General features: G+C 31.8%; 1 protein-coding gene across 2 annotated transcripts in view; it reads right to left on the bottom strand.

The window, feature by feature from the left end:
- The window catches only part of LOC126879039 (uncharacterized), a 72,243-nt gene that overhangs the window by 30,545 nt on the left and 17,704 nt on the right, over window positions 1-23,994 (bottom strand). For both annotated transcript variants that reach the window (XM_050641930.1, XM_050641929.1), the window contains exons 3-4: window positions 21,418-21,613; window positions 13,078-13,635 (exon numbers count right to left, since the gene is read on the bottom strand). In XM_050641930.1, coding sequence (XP_050497887.1) covers window positions 13,078-13,635; window positions 21,418-21,613 — 754 coding nt within the window. The remainder of the gene's footprint in view (window positions 1-13,077; window positions 13,636-21,417; window positions 21,614-23,994) is intronic.

Below are 23,994 nucleotides of genomic sequence, written 5' to 3'. Positions count from 1 at the left end.
CAAAAAAACATGTTTGAAAAAATTAGAAGCTACTTTTAATAAAATATTTTTAATATTTAATTACATAAGGTGTTCAAAATTATCTCCTAACACATTTATTTACGCCTAAAAACGATCATTGAATGAGCTACTTACTCTACGGAGCATTTGTAAATTAACACATCGAAATACACCTTGTATTCTATTTTTCATCTCATCCCTTGTTGTTGGAGGTATTTTATAAACTTCATTATTAACGGAACCCCAAAAAAATCAGTCCAGTTTATTAAATTCTGGTGATTTGGGTGGCCACGCTACTGGTCCAATGAAAAATGAAAATATCTCGAAAACTAATAAATTTTGACATAGGGAATGTTATCTAAAAATTAAAGTACGGTAATGGTACTTTTCAATAGTGATATAAAATACAGGGTATTCCATTTAAAATTACTGAGAAAATAATGTATTTGCGTTTTGACTCACCCTGTATTTGATATACAGAAAATTAGCAATATCGACCATCCTTGAAAATTTTGACAATACGTTAAAAAATATGGCATTAATAAACCATTGTTGTTTTGCTTATTTTTATTTATACAGGGAGTTGAACTTGTTACGATTTTCATATAAAATTGGTTATAACTTTGTAAATACATTGTATATCATAACAAACCTTTATATTTTTGTGATGGAGAAGTTAACAGGATTTCGAATTTAAAATAAAATATAGGGTGTTCCATTTAAAAAAACATAAGTTTGGTCTACCACTGTGTTATCGAACACCCTGTAACATTCTAACTAATTTTGTAATGTGAAGCTCAAAGGTGGCTAAAATTTTTGTTATTAACTTTTATTGCTATCTATTACTATAGCGGAGCTATTGAGCTTTACCCTGCTAATCAATCACCCTGTAGAAGGTTGTTCATGCTAAACCGCATAGTTTTAGAAATATTGACGAAAAACGTAAAAAACTACGATTTCTCCCCCCCCCCCCCAAACCCAACGCTCAAATTGGTGTGACTTTTTTCTGGACATTATGCGGACCATATAGAACAATTTGGTGTTGGAGGATACCTTTCACTTTGGATGTCTGGGTTTGGGTCTATCTATACCATACTAATAAGACTGCTAAAATACTCATATTATAATCAAGTAGCCTCTATCTCAAAGTTGGAGATAGTCGTACTGAAAAACTACCCATCAAACATGAAGTACGACAATGTTGTGTTTTCTCTGAAACAATCTTTGGGGAGGCTTTGGATAATAGGCAAGACTAGGCGGAGAAATAATCCACATTATCAGATACGCTGACGAAACAACCATTCTTGCAGAAAATTTGCAAGATCTCCAGACATTAGTGAATCTAGTCAGTGAAACAAGTTATCGGAGAGGAATTTAAAATCAATATTTCAAAGACAAAGTGGATGACATTTGGAAAGATTGATATAGATCAAGGTCTGTTTTCTATTAATGGAGAGAAGATAGAACACGTAAATCATTTTAAATATCTTGGCACCTGATTAAATGTAAATTCTGACTCTGATGAAGAGACAATAACCAGGATCGAAATATCACGTAAGGCTTTTATGACCTGGAAACCAGTTCTATGTAACAGAGACTCGTCGATGAATATTCGCAAGAAGGTCCTGAAATGTTATGTGTGGTCTATCTTATTGTATGGTTGTGTGACATGGACGTTAAAAACCACAATACATACTAAACAAAAGGGAACTTGCATAAAATTTTAAATTCGAAAAAAATGTTATAAATCACAACAGAACCTAATTTAAAACATGTCTCAAAGATAAAAAAGTTTTGTTTGTTTTTCGTTTGGCCCCTAAAGACGATTAAAAATTGAAATTATACCAGCCAGCCCAAAACGCGTCGTGACGTCATCGGGCTATATGTTTACATTCTGAACCAGCAAAGTAACGTCACTAGAAAATGCAGTTATGTGACGTTACAAGTATTTTTGATCGTTTGAACTATTCATAGAAAATTTGTACTTTTACAAAATGGTTTTATTTTCCATAGTTAACCTTCTTTCCTTTCCTTCAATAACTATATCAAACTCCAATCTCAACAAACTGGTATATATTATTACAATGACATACGATAAATGTCATTAGAATATAAATATTTTTCCTTTATTCCTCGACGACGAGCTGGCCAAATACCCAAGTAGGTGGAGGCCAATAAGCTAAAGAAGAAGCAGAAGCATATTCCTAAATATAACCATACACGGAACCATATAGTTAAACTATGTGACGTCACGGGTCGTTTGAACTATTTTAAAATACAGAAGACTTTAAATTTGTACTTCTAAGTTATTATGAGTTTTTGAAGCGTGAAATTTTGGAAATCTCATTTTTATACAAAACTGAACATTATTATGTAATAAAAAAATGTGCAAGTTCCCTAATGTGGTTCTATCGACGAATCTAAAGATAACGTGGGTTTTGCACACTAAATATTGACAATGGACTAAATACCATCGGATAAAAAAGCAAGCAACACATAACATAACACAATAGGCAGATTAATAAAGTCAATCAACTACACTTGAGTGCAAAATAATCGACTCACTTGCTGAATTGTACACGTTTGAAGTTTCGAATTTCCTAAATCTGTTGTCCGATTTGAGTTATTTTTTAGTATGTTATAGCCTTATTATTTAAGAAAATCGATGTAATATTATTGTTGCTAGACAGGCAAAAGTCATTTTATACCGGGTGTATCAATCATATGGTGTTTTTTCTTATAGTTCGGAACACCCTGTGTAATATTCTAGCATATATAAAATATTTTAATTAAAACTTAATTGTAGCCTTAGGCCTTCTTAATATTTTGTTTTTGATTCATTCGCTTATGTTCGATAATAAAAGAGATATGTACTTTTATATTACAAATGAGGTATGCTATTTGGTCTTGATCAATATCATTCCAAATCTCGAGAGCTACTGTTTCTACCTCTTGTATGGTTTTAGGAGGTGGCAAACGTTGTCGTAGTCTTCTGCCAATTATGTCCCACAAATTTTCGATCAGGTTAAGATCTGGACTATGCGATGGCCAATGCAAAGTCCGAAGATTTATCTGTTGTAAATATTCGGTTACAGCTCGTGAACGTGGTCTTGCATTATCGTGCATTAGCAAAAAATTGTTACCGATATAAGGAGCCGATAGCATGGTAGCTAAGTCCTTCACTATGTAAGATCACTACATTCATTGCGGGTCAAATTTCTTGTAGCGCGTTCTATTTCCACTAAATAACAAAAAAAAACTACGGACTTAGCTGAAACTTTAAATAATAAATCTACTAATTTTCACAACAAACCAGACACTTTTTGACTGTTAACCATTTGACATCCATTAAATTGTTAATTTCTCATAGCCTATTTTAGGCTTGTTTATTCAACTAAGCAGAAAATGAGGATTTATTGATGAAAAACTTCGCTAGCTGTTAACGTACCTAACTTTTTTATTATCCAACATAAGCAAATGAATCAAAAAAGAAACTGTCAAAAAAGACTAAGGCTACAATTGAATTTTAATTTAAATATGTTTCACATGCTAGAATATTTCACAGGATGTTCCGAACTTTAAGAAAAAAACACAGTATGATTGTTACACCCTTCAAAATGACCTTTACCTGTATAGCAACAATAATATTACATCGGTTTTCTTAAATAATAAGGCTATAACACTAAAAAAATCACTCAAATCGGACAAAAGGTTTAGGAAATTCGAGACTTCTAACGTGTACAATTCAGCAAGCGAGTCGATTATTTTGCTCTCAAGTGTATATAGGAAAAGTCAAACAATAAGAAATGCACGTAATTTTCTCCTTATTGCCATATTCTATATTTGAAAAAATTTATAGGAAATAATCAGATTTTTTTGACATGTCATTCCTATTACAGCGAGCATTTAATTGGCTAGAATTAGTGGCGAGTTTATATGACGTCATTATTATATTTGGTAAGACTGTAAATCGTAACTGACGTCTGTCGTAATATTGGAGGTTAAAATATAATGTCAAATTATTGTTTTCAAATTATATTTTATTTATTTAATTTATATTTCAACTACAGTGTATATTTTTTAACCAACTTCACTTTCCCTTCCTTATCCTTGATTTTTCAATTAGGTTCGTAATAATTTTGTTGTATTTAGTTGTTGGTTTAAGGCGCATTCTCACGGTTCGATTTTAGTTGATCAACTTTAGTGGATCAACTACAATCGGTCAAGTTTTTGTTCACACATTTCAAATAAAATTGAAGCAATTAGTTTTAATAAAATGGCGCCAAGTGTAGTTATACGTAAAAGTATAAATATTATTAGTAGTTTACTGATTCAGCAACTCACGAAAATTATGTTAAGACGGAATAAAGAACAAAAAAACGTAGTTTCTGGATACGAAATTGGATTAAAAGAAGAAATGAATGTGGTGTTTCAGAAACTCTGCTAACAGAACTTGTTTTGGAAAATAGAGAAGGATATAAAAATCTGAACATACACTCTAACCACTTTAAACTCATTTTGTTAATTTGAAGGATAACTTTTACGCAGACTGACGAGATAATAGTGATTCAAGTCGACCAACAAATGTTATTACGCTTCAAACGTGATTCAACACGTGTGAAAAATGTCAAGTTAAACAATAAAGTTTGAACAGTAAATCCTGTATAAAAGGTATATTTAAAAAACCCTCAAAAGGGCCACATCAAATTCACATAACTAGTTTTCGACTGGTTTACCAGTCATCATCAGTGCTTACCTAAAATGAATATAACCTGATAAAAAAGGCAAATACGTTGAAATTTTGACTAGGGTTAAAAAATATTAGGTTATACTCACGTGCAATGTACATGCTAACCACCAAGATAGTATTATACAAAAATATGTGGGTCAAAGCCCAGTAAAAGTAGTCCGTCAAGGAAACATAGGTATAAAATGCTACCTTAAGCCTGGATGTTTAAAATATAATCTAATTTGCCCTAGGTAACATCTGAGATCTAGATATGACTTGTTCACATGTTGGAAGTGAGACGGCAAGTGAAAATGAAATGGTTGGGAACCTCGGAACGATGACAAGACAAACGACAGTTCCACAGGTAGTTAAAAATAACCTGTCATATTTAAGAGTAAGGTATAAGAAATGATGTAACAACACACCCAATGTGAAAATTATCATTTAAAATTCATTAAACTAGTTGTTATAGTAAAATGTATTCACGTAAACTGTAAGTGGAACTAGTTATAGGCCAATCAAGTTAGGTTTTTTCTAGACATCACGGAAAAGACGAGGTTTGACAGTTGAAATGTGTAGTATGAGATATTACAAAAAGACTACCATCTTGGGATTCATCAATTTTTTAGTGGAACATTTTTTAAATAAACAATCAAAACGTCAAACTTAGTTTTTTGCTCATAACTTAAAAACTTGTTTATTTAGAAATTTGACGTCCACAGATAATTTTTTCAGAAAAAAAAGATACATCGAATGAGATACGCTAAATGAAAATCGGTTAATAAACAAAAAAGTTATTGCAAAACGGAAGACAAAATCACTGTTTTTGAATATTGTTAATAACAATTTTATTGTTTATTAGAATATGTTTTAATATAACTACAATTGAGGGCATTATGGTGTTTGAATGGTGTGCAGAAAATGGTCCAGATCTGTTAAATAGTTTTCGCAAAATTGAATTTGTTTATAAAATTTTTTGAAAAACGAGCTAATTTCTGAGGCTGGTCCAATTAATATGGCTGAATGTATCTCAATAATCCGGGGCTCATTTCCTTCGTTAATATGTATACTAACAGCTTATGAAAAAAAAAAGTAAAAAAAAATTACATATACGTACACAAAATTATTTGTTAATAAATAGCAGTTTTTAAGCTTATAAACAATTACAATAATTTCGTAGAAATTAGATCAAATTAAATGGCAATAAAAAATACGGAAAGCTGGTTAAAATACACAACTTGTAAAAAAAAATTTTAGGTCGTACGACCCTTGGGGTCTGAGATAGCCCCTTTTTTTGAAAAAATCACTGTTACGTTAATTAACAACACTAAGATCTGAAATTAACCAATATTTTATAAGAAAAGTCAAAGTATTTAACAAAGTTTTTAGCAAGAAAAAGTGTTAAAAATTGTTTAAACAGTAGTGTTATAAACAAAAAGTATTTTGCGTTCCGACTAAAGTAAAAAATAGCGGGCGTAGTCGACTGACTGAATAGTGGGCGCGGTTGGCGACCGGCAGCAACTCCTAAAATTACGTTATACCGACCACAAAAATCAACTTTAAAGTGAATAACAAATTTTCGTCATTCCTTATGTTTTCGAGGTCTCCGAATCCGAATATGGAGTTTATTTTTTTCTAGAATTAGTGGAACATGTTCAAAAATCAAATTTTATGCCAAAATGCGATAAATCAATTTTGATGATTTTTCAATTTTAACTCACTGTATTTTTGGTCGCTGTAAATATTTCCTTTTGAAAATTTTACTGTGTTATCTTTGAAGCATTTAGATATCAATGAGATTTGTCCAAAATGATTAAACACATTAGAAGAGAAGTTGTTAATTTTTAAACATTTTGTCGTCAGATTTCGTTAGTTTCATGCTTACTTAAAAAAGTTGAGTGAAAACTTTTTAGTTTATAATTTTAACTAACACAGAAATAAAATATGAAGAAGTTTTCCAAAAAAATTTAATTTAAAATATGCAATAAGAAAAATGTTATGTGCCTGGCACACTGGCACACCCCAAAAAAAGCTTATTTCTCGAGATACTGATACTAATTTTGGTAATAGGTACTTTATATTTTTGATGGTGCTGAAAACGAAAATTAGGGTTGTTTTGAATTTTACGTGGGGGAACATTATCAAAATCGCAACTTTACCCTAAAAATAAAAATCACGTTTTATGCGTTTAACTTGCTACAACTCAGTTCCATTGTAATATTTTTTTCTGAAATTTTTATAGTATATATTTCTCACCATTCTGAAGACAATGGGACCTGCTTCAATATTTCTGTCTTGCTATAAAGAAAGTTATAAATTGTTTGAAATAAAAGGTGAAGATTCTTGAACTGCAAAGTTTAATCGCAAAAGTTGAGTGACAAAATTTGAAATTTAGCTGTTCAATTAATTGTATGTTAAAAAGGTGGTGTATCTTTTAATTTTAAGAAAAACGTGATATCATTTTTTTATTTTTAGGGTAAAATTTCGATTTTGACAATGTTTCCCCATCTAAAATTCAAAATAAAACTCATTTTCGTTTTCAGCACCATCAAAAACATAAAGTAAGACCAAAATTAGCCATTCACCACAGTGTGGTTGATATCTCGAGAAATGAGCGTTTTTTTTTGGGGAGTACCACTCGTCTATAAGGTCGCGTAACTTTTTTCTGTTGCATATTTTGACTTGAAATTTTGAAGAAAACTTCTTCAGGACCTATGTTTTAATGCTGCGTTGATTAAAATTATAAACTAAACAGTTTGTCACCCAACTTTTATAAGTTAACAGAAAACTAATGAAAAAATTGTTTAAACAATTTTCCGGCCGCGGTAGCTCTTGGTACCCTTTGGATTTGTTATAAGGAACTTTTTTTTGAGTAAGTTTGTGCAAAAAATAAGAATCGGAATAATTTACCTAACGGGATCGACGATACAGCCTGGACTACACACGGATTCAAAATAGAGAATAAAAAATGGCCTATACCTACCAATCGGGTTCTACTGTACCAAGTTTACTATTTTTTTTTCTATGGTACCACATTAAAATAATAATGTTTATCTTATTTTCATTGCAAAATTATCCAAAACAAAGCAGCTAATGGGATGTATAAACCTTTTTTAAGTGGCTTTTTATTGTCATTTTTTAAATTTATTTATTTAAAATATAATTTTACTAAATAAATGTGCAAGATAATAATATTCATAAAATGCAAGTTTCTACCAAAATATATAAATATAATATTAAGCTTCAAATCCGGTATACTGTCAATGTTAAAAATGGGCTGCACCCGTCTAGCGCTAGCGAATGGTAGTCCGCGAATTTATTCTCATTCGGCTACGCCCATTATTTTTTTTTTTACTTTAGTCGCAACGCAAAATACTTTTTGTTTATAACACTACCGTTTTAACAATTTTTAACATTTTCTTGCTAAAAACTTTGTTAAAAACTTTGACTTTTCTTATAAAATATTGGTTAATTTCAGCTCTTAGTGTTGTTAATTAACGTAACAGTGATTTTTTCAAACAAAAGGGGCATTTTTCAAAACAACCCTAATTTTCGTTTTCACCACCATCAAAAATATAAAGTATACCAAAATTAGTATCAGTATCTCGAGAAATAAGCTTTTTTTGGGGTGTGCCAGTGTGCCGCTCGTCTATAAAGTCACATAACATTTTTCCTATTGCATATTTTAAATTAAATTTTTTTGGAAAACTTCTTCATGAATTATATTTTATTTCTGTGTTAGTTAAAATTATAAACTTAAAAGTTTGTCACTCAACTTTTTTAAGTAAGCATGAAACTAACGAAATCTGACGACAAAATGTTTAAAAATTAACAACTTCTCTTTTAATGTGTTTAATCATTTTGGACAAATCTCATTGTTATCTAAATGTTTCAAAGATAGCACAGTAAAATTTTCAAAAGGAAATATTTACATACAGTGAGTTAAAATTGAAAAATCATCAAAATTGATTTATCGCATTTTGGCATAAAATTTGAGTTTTGAACATGTTCCACTAATTCTAGAAAAAAATAAACTCCATATTCGGATTCGGAAACCTCGAAAACATAAGGAATGACGAAAATTTGTTATTCACTTTAAAGTTGATTTTTCTGGTCGGTATAACGTAATTTTAGGAGTTGCTGCCGGTCGTCAACCGGGTGCACTATTCAGTCAGTCGACTACGCCCGCTATTTTTTACTTTAGTCGGAACGCAAAATACTTTTTGTTTATAACACTACTGTTTAAACAATTTTTAACATTTTTTCTTGCTAAAAACTTTGTTAAAAACTTTGACTTTTCTTATAAAATATTGGTTAATTTCAGATCTTAGTGTTGTTAATTAACGTAACAGTGATTTTTTCAAAAAAAGGGGCTATCTCAGACCCCAAGGGTCGTACGACCTAAAATTTTTTTTTACAAGTTGTGTATTTTAACCAGCTTTCCGTATTTTTTATTGCCATTTAATTTGATCTAATTTCTACGAAATTATTGTAATTGTTTATAAGCTTAAAAACTGCTATTTATTAACAAATAATTTTGTGTACGTATATGTAATTTTTTTTTACTTTTTTTTTCATAGGCTGTTAGTATACATCTTAACGAAGGAAATGAGCTCCGGATTATTGAGATACATTCAGCTATATTAACTGGACCAGCCTCAGAAATTAGCTCGTTTTTCAAAAAAATTTATAAACAAATTCAATTTTGCGAAAACTGTTAAACAGATCTGGACCATTTTTTGCACACCATTCAAACACCTTAATGCCCTCAAGTTTAGGTATATTTAAACATATTCTAATAAACAATAAAATTGTTATTAACAATATTAAAAAACAATGATTTTGTCGTCTGTTTTGCAATAACTTTTTTGTTTATTAACCGATTTTCATTTAGCGTATCTCGTTCGATGTATCTTTTTATTCTAAAAAAGTTACCTGTGAACGTCAAATCTATAAATAAACAAGTTTTTAAGTTATAAGCACAAAACTAAGTTTGACGTTTTGATTGTTTATTTAAAAATTGTTCCACTAAAAAATTGATGAATCCCAAGATGGTAGCCCTTTTGTAATATCTCATACTACACATTTCAACTGTCAAACCTCGTCTTTTCAATGATGTCGAAAAACGGCTTATTTTTTACTAACTTGATTGGTCTATTAAGCAAACCACATTACACAGGAGTTTAGTATTCGACAACTAAATACCGTAATAAAATCTTATTATCAAGAGATCGAAGATTTAAAAAAGCAATTTTGTGGTGATTTAAAGTTATCGAATTTATTTAACTTATTAGTAAAGTATTTCTCATGATCATCTTTCAGTGCGTCACAGTTTTTCGATTTCTTTCTAACGCATTAAATTGTATGTGACAGAAAAAAAGGCACGTCGGTGATTACATTTCGTCGGTGACATTTTTATAACATTTATTCTAGTTATTCTAGTTGTCGATAGATGGCGCCATAATAAAAAATATTTTTTTTTAATTAGATAATAATATTACAAATATAATCTGTATAATTTATAAGACTATACAAATCAAAGAAAATACCATTTTATAAATGCAAGAAACACATTTGATTTGTTTTTATTCCAAATTGAAAATAAAATGTGACAACTGTCAGATTTAACCAAAATGTCATGTTAGAATAAATGTCATAAATGTGTATTATCACGGACTTACCCTTTTTCCTATTATTTGTTACGCACTGAAAAATGATCATGAGAAATACTGTAGCTGTTGGAATTTGTGTAAGTGTGTAAGAAATCACAATGGGGGTGTCTGAGGTGTAAAAATGTCTTAAATATTCTAGGGGATGTATCATTAAGAAAGCACAAACTCAAACTGAGGCGACTATTTCTTAAAGGCATTGCAGGCTGCCCGGATCCCTAAGGGTCCAAAAACCAAAACCGTAATATGATGATGACAGTAGGGGCTGGGGGGGGGGGGGGGTATGAGATGTCTGTGAAGAAATTAGTGAAAGGAACAAGTACGAGACCCAGAAAGAAAAAATTAAACTGTTGATTTGGTTTTGCTAGAGATGAGTATTATATGTTGGTGATGACAGATGGAGTAGGTATGGTGATAATAGTTATATGTATAAATATAGTGGTGGGTTGTATGCAGATGAAAATTTGTTTAAAATGGATGTTTGCAGATGATGATGTCAGTAATTTATATGTATGTTATGAATATATAAAATTGGTGAGACGGCTGAAGATGACAAAAGGATTATTGTGACTAGTAACAGATGAAATATTAAAAGTGTGGCTGAGAATGAAGCAGTTGAAGTGAGGTGGAAAGAAATATTGTAAATGTATTAAGAAAAAAGTTGTCGATGGAGTGGTTGGAAGTCCCGATTGAAAGAAACATGGCGGTTGACACAATTCGGACTTTTTTGTTTTTCTTTGATTATTTCTAGGTCCTCGTACAAGTCTAATTTTAAGAAGTTTTTCTGTGGGATGTTGTGAAGTAGAGCAACATCATCTGGGATATTCAACGTATGGTTTTTTTGTTTAAGATGTAGTGAAAAGGTAGAGGTGTTCTCTCTTTTGGTGTGTTCAAGAGAGCGAGAAGCAAGTGATCTATAAGTTCTTCCTATGTAAGTAGCATCACAGTCAGAACATTGTAGTCTGTAAACACCACTACGATTCATGTAATTGATGCTATCTTTGGAATTAGATAGAGATTGTTCTAAGTTGTTGGATACTTTAAAGGAAATTTGGATGTTGTCTACTGATCTTTTGATAATGTTCGAAATATCCCCAGATAGCCTGTCTTGGTGAAAGGGTATGGAAGCATAAGTAGGTTTGGTTGTCGAATCCCTAGGGAACGCAGCAGCATGTCGTAAGACTTTAAGCTGTCTTTTATGAATGAGTTTGTCTATGATGTGTGGATCGTAACCGTTATTAGAAGCTGTTTGACGAAGTATGCTTAATTCTTTATTGTAATTAGATTGTGACAGGGGAATAGTTTCAAGGCGGTGTATGTAACTGTGAAAGGCGGCAAGTTTGTGTGACATAGGGTGGTTAGAAGATAGAGGTATGACATGTCAGTCTGTGTCGGCTTCCTAAAGATACTGAAATCGAAGTGGTCATTTAATCTGGTAATAGTGAGGTCAAGAAAGTTAACTGATTGTGGTGACTCTAATTCCATGGTGAATTTAATATTGGGATGGATTTGATTAATTTTAGAAAGTAATAAGTCAGCTGTATTTGGGTTACCTGAGATGATCAATAAACAATCATCAACATAACGATACCAATGTAGAATTTCAGGATTTTTCGTTATATGTATGGATTCTAAATGATCCATAAAAATATCAGCTAAAAGAGGAGATAGGCAACTACCATGGCTAAACCATCAGGTTGTCTGTAATAAAGTTTGACTCGATCAATCTCTTGTTGAATCGACAAAAGTTGACCGATTAAAATTGAAACATATGTTGTCACAGCTATTATCATTCGATTTCAGTTGATCCACTAAAGTTGATCAACTAAAATCGAACCGTGAGAATGCGCCTTTAGTTAGGCGTTAATTTTAAGAAATGTTGCTGGCTAAATGAGCAGTAATAAAAGAAGAAGAAAAAAATAAACAAACAAAAATTGTACATAACCTTCTATAGGACAACATGACTTTGACACTTATATTTTGTGTGTGTGTTGTATTTTACTGGCACTGGTTTTCACAACCAACTGGCCAGTCAATTTAATAATTATTTTTTAGACTATAACTTATCACTAACTCAGGGGAGTAATGTGTAGTGCGTGTGTTGAGTAAGTGTCTTGTTACTTTGCAAAGTCGACGTCATTGTCTTTGCATAGAGACGCTAATTGTATCCGAACGTCTGCGGTCCCTCCGGTGAGTACCGATCCCACAAGGACAGAAACTATTTTCATTTATTAATTTATAATAAACGAAAAATTTCTGACCCTGGTGAGATTCGAACTCACGACCTTTTCGGATTTTTCGATCCATAGGTAGGCGCTCTTACCACTAAGCCACGGAGGGGGTCACTTATATTTTAAATAGTTATCTTTGTTTCACACACTTATAGACAAAGAGAAACAGTGTAGGCGTAGGCGATAGTTGCTGTGGTAAACACATATAATATGTTTTTTATTGGGCAACAGCGCTTTCCTGCCAAACTTGACGGCAACGAAAAAACTAATATATGAGGAAAAAATTGTTGAATTTGTTTGCTGTCAAATTTGTACCGGTGGGTTATAATGTCATTAAATCTATGACGTGCATGCCTAATTGTTTGACGTTTAGTTTACCTGTATTTACAGAATACCTTTTGTGATAGTTCTATTATAGAACAACAATATAAGTTTTAGATCTACTTACCCTCTTTTTGTAAACTCCGCAACACTTCGTCCGTTACAGTAACAAAAGTCCCATCAGCAGTTTTGAACATAACCTCTACATTGGAGTTTGCTCGATTCTCTAAAACTTGCTTGATCTTGTTAGCAGTCCAACGCTGTTCTCCGTTCTGCACAGTTAGTATTACATCTGATTTATCGACGGGTTTCTGCTCGAATTTTGGATTTAATTCATCCACGTCCAATGTGACGAAGTTTTTCCTATCTGCAGGTATGAAATTCTCCACTGTTGTCTCTGTATACGAATCTTCAATGATGAAAATGGGGGGTTGAGGGGCTGAACTTATCTCTTTTTTCAAATTCGCAAGCGCTAGCTTACTAGCTATGGCTTCTTTCATACAAGCCTGGTGTTCAGCATCTAAATACATTCTACGATTTACCTTCGGCAATGGACTTGAATTACTAATTGTGGAGTTGGTCGATTTCAAAATATTGACTGTAGAACTAGCAGGTTTAAAGGGAAAGGTCGGGTATTTTGGTTTGGCAGTTATGAAGATAGGTTTCGGTACATCTATTAAGGAATCTGGAAACAAGATTGTTTAAGGTAACTTAGGGAGGAAATAGAATTAGGTTAAGATATCTGAAATAAAAAAACAATATAAATATCCATATAGATATTACTAAAAGTAATATAAAATCCAAATAAAATAACACTTGATAGGATTTTCTTCTTCTTCTTATGCCGTCTTCTAACGAAGGTTGGTGATCAATTTTTTAAATGCTTCTCTGTCTTTTGCAACGTGAAATATCTGTTCAACACCGATGTTAGTCCAATCTCTGATATTCCTCTGCCAAGATTTCTTCTTTCTTCCCAAGCTTTTTTTCCCTCCCTGCATGATGACGTGTAGCAGAGAGTATTTATCGTTACGAGGTATGTGGCCCAGATACGATGTTTTTCTTATTTTAATTGTGTTCATAAGCTTCCTGCCATGTCCAATTCTTCTTAACACTTCTTCGTTTGAGACTTTTGCAGTCCAACGAATTCCATCTTGACTTGTCTTCAGTTTTTATGCCCTCCAATACCTGATCTTCCCATCTACTTTTTGGCCTTCCTTTGGGCCTTGTTATATTTGGGTCCCACATTGTAACTTTCCTTACATCTTTTTCTTCTCCCATTGTTCTTAAATGTCCATACCACCGTAGTCGCTGGGTTGTTATAGTTTTCACTATGTCCTAGCATCGTAGTACTTATTTCTAAATTCAGGAACCTTTCATAATCTCCTTGCAATGCTTTATTTGGTCCATCAATTCTTCTGACCATTTTTCTCTCAAATATTTTAAATTTTCTTCTTCCCTCTTTGTCAGGCTCATGGTTTCTGCCCCATATTTCCCCACTGTTCAAATTGCTGTTCTGTATACTCGGATTATCGTATCTCTGCTAATTTTTTTGGTTTTCAAAATACTTTTGTATGTATAATACGCTCTATGACCTGCTTATATTCTGTTGGTAATTTTTGTTTCTTTAATTTTTGTTGTTAATTGTGACTCCTTGGTATTGAAAACTACTGACTATTTCACAATTATAATTTCCGATTTTTATATTTCTTTCTGTATCTTTGTTTTCTCTCTATTTTCATGTATTTAGTTTTGTCTTCATATATTGTTAATGCTCTTTTCACCGCTTCCTTTTCAATTTGTCTAGTTATATCCTCTAAACTTCTTGTGTCTCTCGCCAGCACCGCTAGGTCATCAGGATATACTACTATCTGGACTGAAGTGTTGGTGATTATCCCATTTAGTTTGCACACCTCTTAATTATGACATCTAAAGTTATGTTAAAGAGCGTAGTTGACAGCCCATCTCCTTGTCTTACACCTGCATTGTAGTCAAATTCTTCTGTTGTTCCTTCCTGCGTTAATACTGATGCTTTTGATTCTGTCGTCGTCATTTCCATGAGGCTCATTATATTTTCAGGTACATCTATTTTCCTCATATCGTTTACTACTTCTGGTCTCTTGATGGTGTCAAATGCTTTCTTAAAATAAATAAAAAGGATATGCAGCCACATATCATATTCACAGAATTTCTTGATAGTATGAGTCACTATGTGTATGGCATCTACAGTAGATCTTCCTCTTCTAAAACAATTTTGATATTCCCCTATTTTTATTTCTGTATGCACCATCAATCGTTTATTTATCATCGTTTTCACAAACTTTTGGGTTTCCTTTTTTAAATATCGGAACAATTAACCCTTAACATATTTGGATAAAAGAATAAATGCCTGAAATGGAAAAAATGAGCAATTGTTCCAATATTTAAAAAAGGAAACCCAAAAGTTTGTAACGCTTGAGCTTTCTGCTATTTTTGATTTAATTCATCAATGTCCAAAACGAAGTTTTTCCTATCTGCAGGTATGAAATTCTCCACTGTTGTCTCTGTATAAAAATCTTCAATAATGAAAATAGGAGGTTGAGGAGCTGAACTTATAGTATGATATAATTGATCCAAATAATGGCATAACCCAGACATCCAAAGTGAAAGTTATCTACCAACACCAAATTGTTCTATATGGTCCACATAATGTTCAGAAAAAAGTCACGCCATTTTGAGCGTCGGGTTTGGGGGGAGAGGGGGGAGAAATCGGTAAATTCGTAGTTTTTTTTAGGTTTTTCGTCAATATTTCTAAAACTATGCGGTTTAGCATAAACAACCTTCTATACAAAAATGTTCTACATTAAATTTGCAATAAAAAAAGGTCCGATGCATAATCCTTCTAAAATGAACGGTTCCAAAGTTACGGAGGTAGTATAGTATAATTGGTCCAAAAAAGGCCTAACCCAGACATCTAAAGTAAAAGTTTTCCTCCAACACCAAATTGTTCTATATGGTCCACATATTATTCAGTATAAAGTTACACCATTTTGAGCGTCCGGTTTGGGGGGGGGGGGGAGATAGGGGAGAAGTCGGTAAATTAGTAGTTTTTTTTACGTTTTTCGTCAATATTTCTAAACTTATGCTTTAGCGTAAACAATGGTCTATAGAGTCTATACCAAAATGTTCTACATAAAATTTAAAACAAAAAAGGTCCTATACATAATTGTTATAAAGTCAACGGTTCCAGAGTTACAGAAGGTGAAAAGTGGAGGTTTTCGATACTTTTTATATTATCTGGGCAATTGATGATGATTTTGGGTGGTGAGGTTGACGTTTCTTCAAGGGCTTATCACTAGCATATCATCAGCCACTGAAATAGCCAATTTTATTTACAAAACACAATCCTGTTAAAGAAAATTTCTATAAATTGCCCAAAGAATATAAAAAGTATCGAAAACCTCCACCTTTTGCCCTCCGTAACTCTGAAACCGTTGATTTTATAACAATTATATATGGATCTGTTTTGTGTTAAATTTCACGTAGAACATTTTTGTATAAAACATTGTTTTTGCTAAAGCATAGTTTTAGAAATATTGACGAAAAACTTAAAAAAAACTACTAATTTACCGACTTTTCCCCCGTCTCCCCCCCCCCCCCCCCCCAAACAGGACGCTCAAAATGGTGTAACTTTTTACTGAACAATATGTGGACCATATAGAACAATTTGGTGTTGAAGGAAAACTTTTACTTTGGATGTCTGGGTTAGGCCTTTTTTTGGACCAATTATACTATACTACCTCCATAACTTTTGAACCGTTCATTTTAGAAGGATTATGCATAGTACCTTTTTTATTGAAAATTTAATGTAGAACATTTTGTATATAAGGTTGTTTAAGCTAAACCGTATAGTTTTAGAAATATTGACGAAAAACGTAAAAACCTACGAATTTACCGATTTCTCCCCTCTCACCCCTCCAAACCCGACGCTCAAAATGGTGTGACTTTTTTCTGAACATTATGTGGATCATATAGAACAATTTGGTGTTGGAGGATAACTTTCACTTTGGATGTCTGGGTTTGGGTCTAGTTATACCATATTATATCTTTCTTCAAATTTGCCAGCGCTAGTTTACTAGCTATGGCTTCTTTCATGCAAGCCTGGTGTTCTGCATCTAGATACATTCTGCGGTTTACTTTCGACAATAGACTTGGATTACTGATAGTGGAGTTGGTCGATATCAAAATATTGACTGTAGAACTGGCAGGTTTAAAGGGAAAGGTGGGGTTTGGCAGTTATGAAGATAGGTTTCGGTACATCTATTAAGGAATCTGGAAACAAGATTGTTTACGGTAACTTTTATGAGGAATAAGAATTATGTAAAGATATCTGAAATACAAAAAAATATCAATATCCATAAAGACAGATAATACTAAAAGTAATACAAAATTCAAATAAAATAACACTTTATATGATATCAAACCATAAGTGGTTTAGAAAGCGTCCTCTATTATTTTCCTTCATATATCCCGGTACGGTATTTTCTGTCTCTATCTTGCACTTTCAGTCTTTGTATGTCCTCCAATACCTGGTGGATTGGACATTTTTGTGAATTTTTTTTGAAAGTATGGTAGAATTATTTTATTTTTAAATTAAGGCCATGGGTACATAATTCGCAAATATTTTACGCCTATCCCTACTTTTTCTGTCTTTACACGGCAAATTACGTGTAGTAAAATTCACACTGATGTGGATATGTAAACATTACTAGAATGTCATTCTACTTGAAAATATCTTGATCAACTTAAGGGGAGGGTATGGTTTGAAATCAACATATCAAACACATTTTTGTGAATTTTTTTCGAAGCTACGGTAGCATTATTTTATTTTTAAATTAAATAAACATATTAAGTACAATTCAAAGAATATTTAAGAAAAAATTAAATCCAAAATATTGAAAAATACGCCATTGGTGACAAATTTTGGCAGGCAGCTAAAAAAAAATGGATTTTGCGGTGGACATCAGAACTCATCACTGGATCATACGAAACAAAAAATTCAAAAAGATTTAATTAGCTTATGAGTTTTACAAGGTAACAACGTCGACTTTTTTAAAATTCTAATGATTTTTGAATTTTTGGTATCACTCAGAAGTCAGAAATACGAAATTTTTGAAAAAAATTGTGTGAAAACCAACAGATTGTTGAACAAAAAATCGTAAAGTCATGAACATTGGAATATGTTTTTTGAATTGCGGAATAATCTACAAAAGAAAAGGTGAACAATTGTTTAACGTTTCTCACTAAGCTCAAGCGTGCTGGCGCAAAGCCGCGGCAAAGCGGGTCGAAGGTAGAGATATTCAACACTCTGTATCTCGAGTAATTTTACTCCGATCAATCTGAAATTTTCAGAGAGTTTTCTGGAAAGTATGCACTTTTATTTGAAATAATAAAAAAAATTAAACATTTCAAACCATCCCCCCCCCCTTCAAGAGAATGGCTTTTGAATGTTCTTGGATAACTGTTATTTGTATAATTGCAAATTATTAATTCAGTTAATAAATGTGATAATTTTTTCACTAACTATGTATTCAGTGATTGTAATAATTTATTTGTACAACAAAAACTAATACTCAATCGAGAAAAGAGGAAAAGTGTTAAAGTGATTTTTTAATAATATATTGTTACTATGGAACGCTTACAATTTTGAACATCTTTAACAACAAAATACTTGGATCACAGAATATATTATCCTGATGTATTCTCTGCTTGGATCTTCCACGTCTTACATAAATACACTATATCAATAGTATTTAATCAACAACTCAAAATATTCCCGATGCCATGTCAAACATTTAAAATTGTCACTGATTGTCAGTGTCTGACAATATGCTGACAATATTCTATTCGGCTGAGTGCGTTGTAAGACAAAGATAGATTTGGAAAATATTACCACGGACATTGTGTTCATTTTTTTCGAATCCTGAAAAAACCAACAAATACTTTTGAAAAATTTAAACGCAGAATGAAAGACTAAATTATTACCGAGGGCCAAAAGTCCCTTAGAATAAATAAAAAGTTTATTTTGAATCGGATATTTGAAATTAAAAATCACACTAAATTTTCTCTTAGTTTTTCACCCCTGTAACTTATTAAAATAAACATTATAGAAGTTCTCAGGGACTTTCGGTCCCATTTGAATAGCATTGCAGCCAAAAATACGTACCCATCCTCTTAAATAATCATATTCAGCACAAGAATATTAAAAAAAATTAAGGAAAAATATATCGAGCTTTACCTCGAGAAAATCATAATAATAAGCTAATAAAATCGTTTTGAATTTTTTGTTTCACATGATCCAATGATGAGTTCTGATGTCCATTGCAAAGTCCATTGTTTTTTGAGGCATCTTTAAAAATTTGCCACCGTTAGCTTATTTTTCAATATTTTTGCTACATTTTTTTTAATATTCTTTGAATTGTAATGAATATGCTTATTTAATTTAAAAATAAAATAATTCTACCACACTTCAAAAAAATGTGCTTGAAATGTTGATTTCAATCCCTATGCCCCTCTTTACGATAGCTATGACTATATTGTGATAGGCAACCCATGCAAGTCGTATTTGTCTATCTATGAAGTTTAATAAAAAAATGTTTCACTCGGTAAACAGATAAATGAAGGTCGAAATAGATTCAGGTCCTAGAAAATATGTAGCTTGTGGATAAATATATTCACATAAAGTGAACAGGTTATGTGGAATATGACAAAACCCACATTTTATTAATTATGTGTTTTTGGCACCTTTATGTAGAAATAATAAATCTGCAGTCAGTTTTAAGAGTTCATGCTCTCTCTTACAATATCATAATACCAGAACATTTGCATTTTTTGTTGTAATTAAGCACCATCCACGATTTTTGAAACCAGCCAGCAGATATGTCATGTCATCTTACTTAAAGCAAAATACATTTCTTTTTCAAGAGAATTTTAAAATCTATGTGTGAGATTGGACCAAATATGTAATTGGTCTTTTTCTATCTGGACTACTCCATTTTAAGAGGATGGGTACGTATTTTCGGCTGCAATGCTATTCAAATGGGGATTCGTTTTTTTTTTCGAATCCTGAGAAAACTAATAGGTATTTTTGAAAAATTTAAACGCAGAATTAAAGATTACGTTATTAGCGAGGGCCTAAAGTCACTGAGAACTTTTATAATGTTTATTTTAATAAGTTACAGGGGTGAAAAACTAAGAGAAAATTTAGTGTGATTTTTAATTTCAAATATCTCATTCAAAATAAAAATTTTATTTATTCGAAGGGACTTTCGGCCCTCGGTAATAATTTAGTCTTTCATTCACCGTTTAAATGTTTCAAAAATTTTTATTGGTTTTTTCAGGATTCGAAAAAAATGAACACAATGTCGGTGGTAATATTTTCCAAATCTATCTTTGTCTTACAATGCACTTGTTGAATAGAATATTGTCAGCAAAAAGTTATTTATTGTGTATTATTTGTGAAAGATCCAAGCAGAGAATACATCAGGATAATATATTCTATGATCCAAGTATTTTGTTGTTAAAGATGTTCAAAATTTTAAGCGTTCCATAGTAACAATATATTATTAAAAAATCACTTTCACACTTTCGCTCTCTTCTCGATTGAGTATTAGAATGGCATTCTAGTAATGTTTACATATCCATACCAGTGTGAATTTTACTATGCTTTTTCTCATGAGCATTTTTCAGTGCGTCACAGTTTTTCGATTTCTTTCTAACGCATTAAATTGTATATGACAGAAAAAAGGCACGTCGCGGTGATTACTTTGGTAATTATTCTAGTTCGGTGATTATTCTAGTTCTCGATAGATGGCGCTATAATAGAAAAAAATTTATTTACTAATTATATAATATATCTACGAATATAATCTGTACAATTTATAAGACTATACAAATCAAAGAAAATACCATTTTATAAATGAAATAAAGAAAATTGATTTGTTTTCATGCCCAATTGCAAATAAAATTTGACAACTGTCAGATTTAACTAAAATGTCATGTTAGAATAAATGTTATAAATGTATATTATCACGGACTTACCTTTTTTTCTATAATTTGTGACGCACTGAAAAATCCTCATGAAAAGAACCATACACGTAATTCGCCGTGTAAAGACAGAAAAAGTAGGAACAGCCGTAAACAGCCGGAACAGCCCAAGTGAAGATGAGTAGGTACTCATAAAATGTTTGATAACTTGATTTTCTTCATGTGCCGTGCTCGATTATCAAGCGTTGGCTATCAAATTGGTTATAGTAATATTGTTGACAGCAGCCCGGAAAAGGGATGCAGAGGAACTGTTAAACCTTCTTCTTCCATCTACCATGCCTTGCATTATTAAATGGAGTATATTATATCTCTATGGGTGTCGCATGACATTCAAACAAAATATTCAACTTTGATTGTTGGATGATAAATAACTGATAATAATTACCTGAGAATTCATAGTTGAGAGGTATATGCAATGAATCGATATGAAGCATTTTAGCCATAGCAATAAAATTACTGGCATTTGCTTCACTTACACACGTTTCACCATCATACATGAATTTCACCAAAGCTTTAATTATTTTGAAGTCACAACCTGTGAATAAAACCTGCTCTATGTTGGGATTTTGCTCAAACTCAGTCTACAAAAAATAATATGTAAAATTTAATAAAAAATTTTGGTCTTGGTAAAAGGTATATTATTTTAAAAAGCCCTATAGGGCTACAAACATCGAACAGAACGTTTTCGCTCTAAAAAGAGCATCATCAGTGTTGCAAGAACATGGTGAGCCAACCAAAAAATACGAAGGTCAAAGCCTTTCAAAAATGGACTAAAAGTCACATCAAAATGCTAACATAGCAAATTCCAAAGGATGGATATAATCCCTAAGGATATGGCCCTAGGATAACATATGACTCCCACACGTTGTAAGTGGGTCAAAGGTAACAAATTAGGTCATTATGTTACAAGAGCTGACAGGCAAGGACCTAATTTGTTACCTTTGACCCACTTACAACGTGTGGGAGTCATATGTTATCCTAGGGCCATATCCTTAGGGATTATATCCATCCTTTGGAATTTGCTATGTTAGCATTTTGATGTGACTTTTAGTCCATTTTTGAAAGGCTTTGACCTTCGTATTTTTTGGTTGGCTCACCATGTTCTTGCAACACTGATGATGCTCTTTTTAGAGCGAAAACGTTCTGTTCGATGTTTGTAGCCCTATAGGGCTTTTTAAAATAATATACCTTTTACCAAGACCAAAAATTTTTTATTAAATTTTACTTGTAATTAATGGTATACAGCCAGCTACAGGAAATTCTTCCTAGTGGATTTTTAAAAAATAATATGTTTTAAATAAGTATAAAAATAAATCTAGAACATACAACATTTCACCAGATTATCGCCTGGTTTCCGAAAGGATAATTATTGCAAAAATTATGTAATCGACCATTAACAATAGATTTAGGGCCAGTTGTTCGAACGCTAATCAACAATGATCATTATCAAATAATTAATTACTGTCAATGTCAATTGTTAAAACATAATTAATTACAATTCTGAGACTATAATCAATTAATATAACAATAATTATTAACATAATTAATAATAAATCTCATAATTGTAATTAATTATGTTTTCAGCAACCCAAACAAAGTTGACATTGACAGTTTTGGTGACAGTAATTAAATATTTAATAATGATCATTGTTGATTAGCGTTCGAACAACCGGCCCTAAATGAATTTTGAGTTTCAGAAACGTCAATAAAACTAGTTTTAACAACAGTCGATCACCTGACAAACGATTAATTGTCAGTTAACAGCCGATCATAAGTGTTTTTGAGTCTCCGAAACGCCGATTAAAAAGTTTCACTTATCAAACTGCGGTCAAAATGGACTGTCAGCAAATCTGAGATTATTCGGGCTGTTAACGAGTTTTTTTTTAGTTTTTCAATTACTGTAATTAACAAATAATACCGAGAAATTATAAATAAGGTCATACATAAATCATAAATCATACTAATCAATAAAAGATTTTTTATGGAAGAAATAATTTAAAATATTTATTTACCTTGCAGAGCATGGTCATCTCAAACATTTTTTATATTTGAGTTTATAATTTAAATTCTTTTTATTTTAAAAATGTAAGATAACAACAATGCTAGAGCTAATTTTTGAGAGGCCAGAGCTATTAAAACAGAACATAATGATTGTAGAGATGTAAATAAGAGGGAAAATGTGTGAGAAATTATAGCAGCCAGCTTTGAAGACAACAAATCAGCCGTTAAATAAATTAATAATATAGTGATGAGCGCGCTAATAATTAACCGGCAAAATAACACAAAAGATTGAAAACATAATACATTGCGAAACAAAAAAAGATGAAACTAGTGGAGGTGGAAATTATCGTAACAAACGTATAAATTAACATTACATTACATAGTTTCCCACCTTTCGACGTATCGGAGGAGTATGACAACTGTCAATGTGACAGTAGAATTTTATAAAATACTCTGTCACAGACATCTAAAGGTGGGAAACTATGTAATGTAATGTTAATTATTTATAAGTTTATAACGATAAAGTTTTTGATAAAAAATTTCACTTCCACTAGTTTCATCTCTTTTTGTTTCACAATGTATTATGATTTCCATCTTTTGCGTTATTTTGCCAGTTATTAGCGCGCTCACCACTGTATACAAAAAGTAAATACATAGACAAAAAATACAAGTACGAGTGTAATATATTACAGATCATAAATAAACTATTTATATCCAACTCTCCTCAAATAAATTTCATGCGTTTTATTCTTTTTGAAATTATCCAGCCTCATTTTTAAAATGGTCTAGTTCCATTCTTTCTCCAAAAAAAGTGACAGTACATAAGAGAGCATACACCTTTAGAATTTAAAGATACAAGTTTGGATTTAGAAGTGTGAAATTTTGAAGGATGACAGCCGATTGTGACAGTATTGATATTAAATCTTATGTCAGATAATCGATTTTTTACATGTAATTTTAC

The sequence above is a fragment of the Diabrotica virgifera genome, chromosome 1 (assembly GCF_917563875.1).
Source record: "Diabrotica virgifera virgifera chromosome 1, PGI_DIABVI_V3a".
NCBI lineage: Eukaryota > Metazoa > Arthropoda > Insecta > Coleoptera > Chrysomelidae > Diabrotica > Diabrotica virgifera.
Note: the sequence above shows the minus strand (reverse complement) of the source record. Positions and strands in the feature narration are given on the sequence as shown.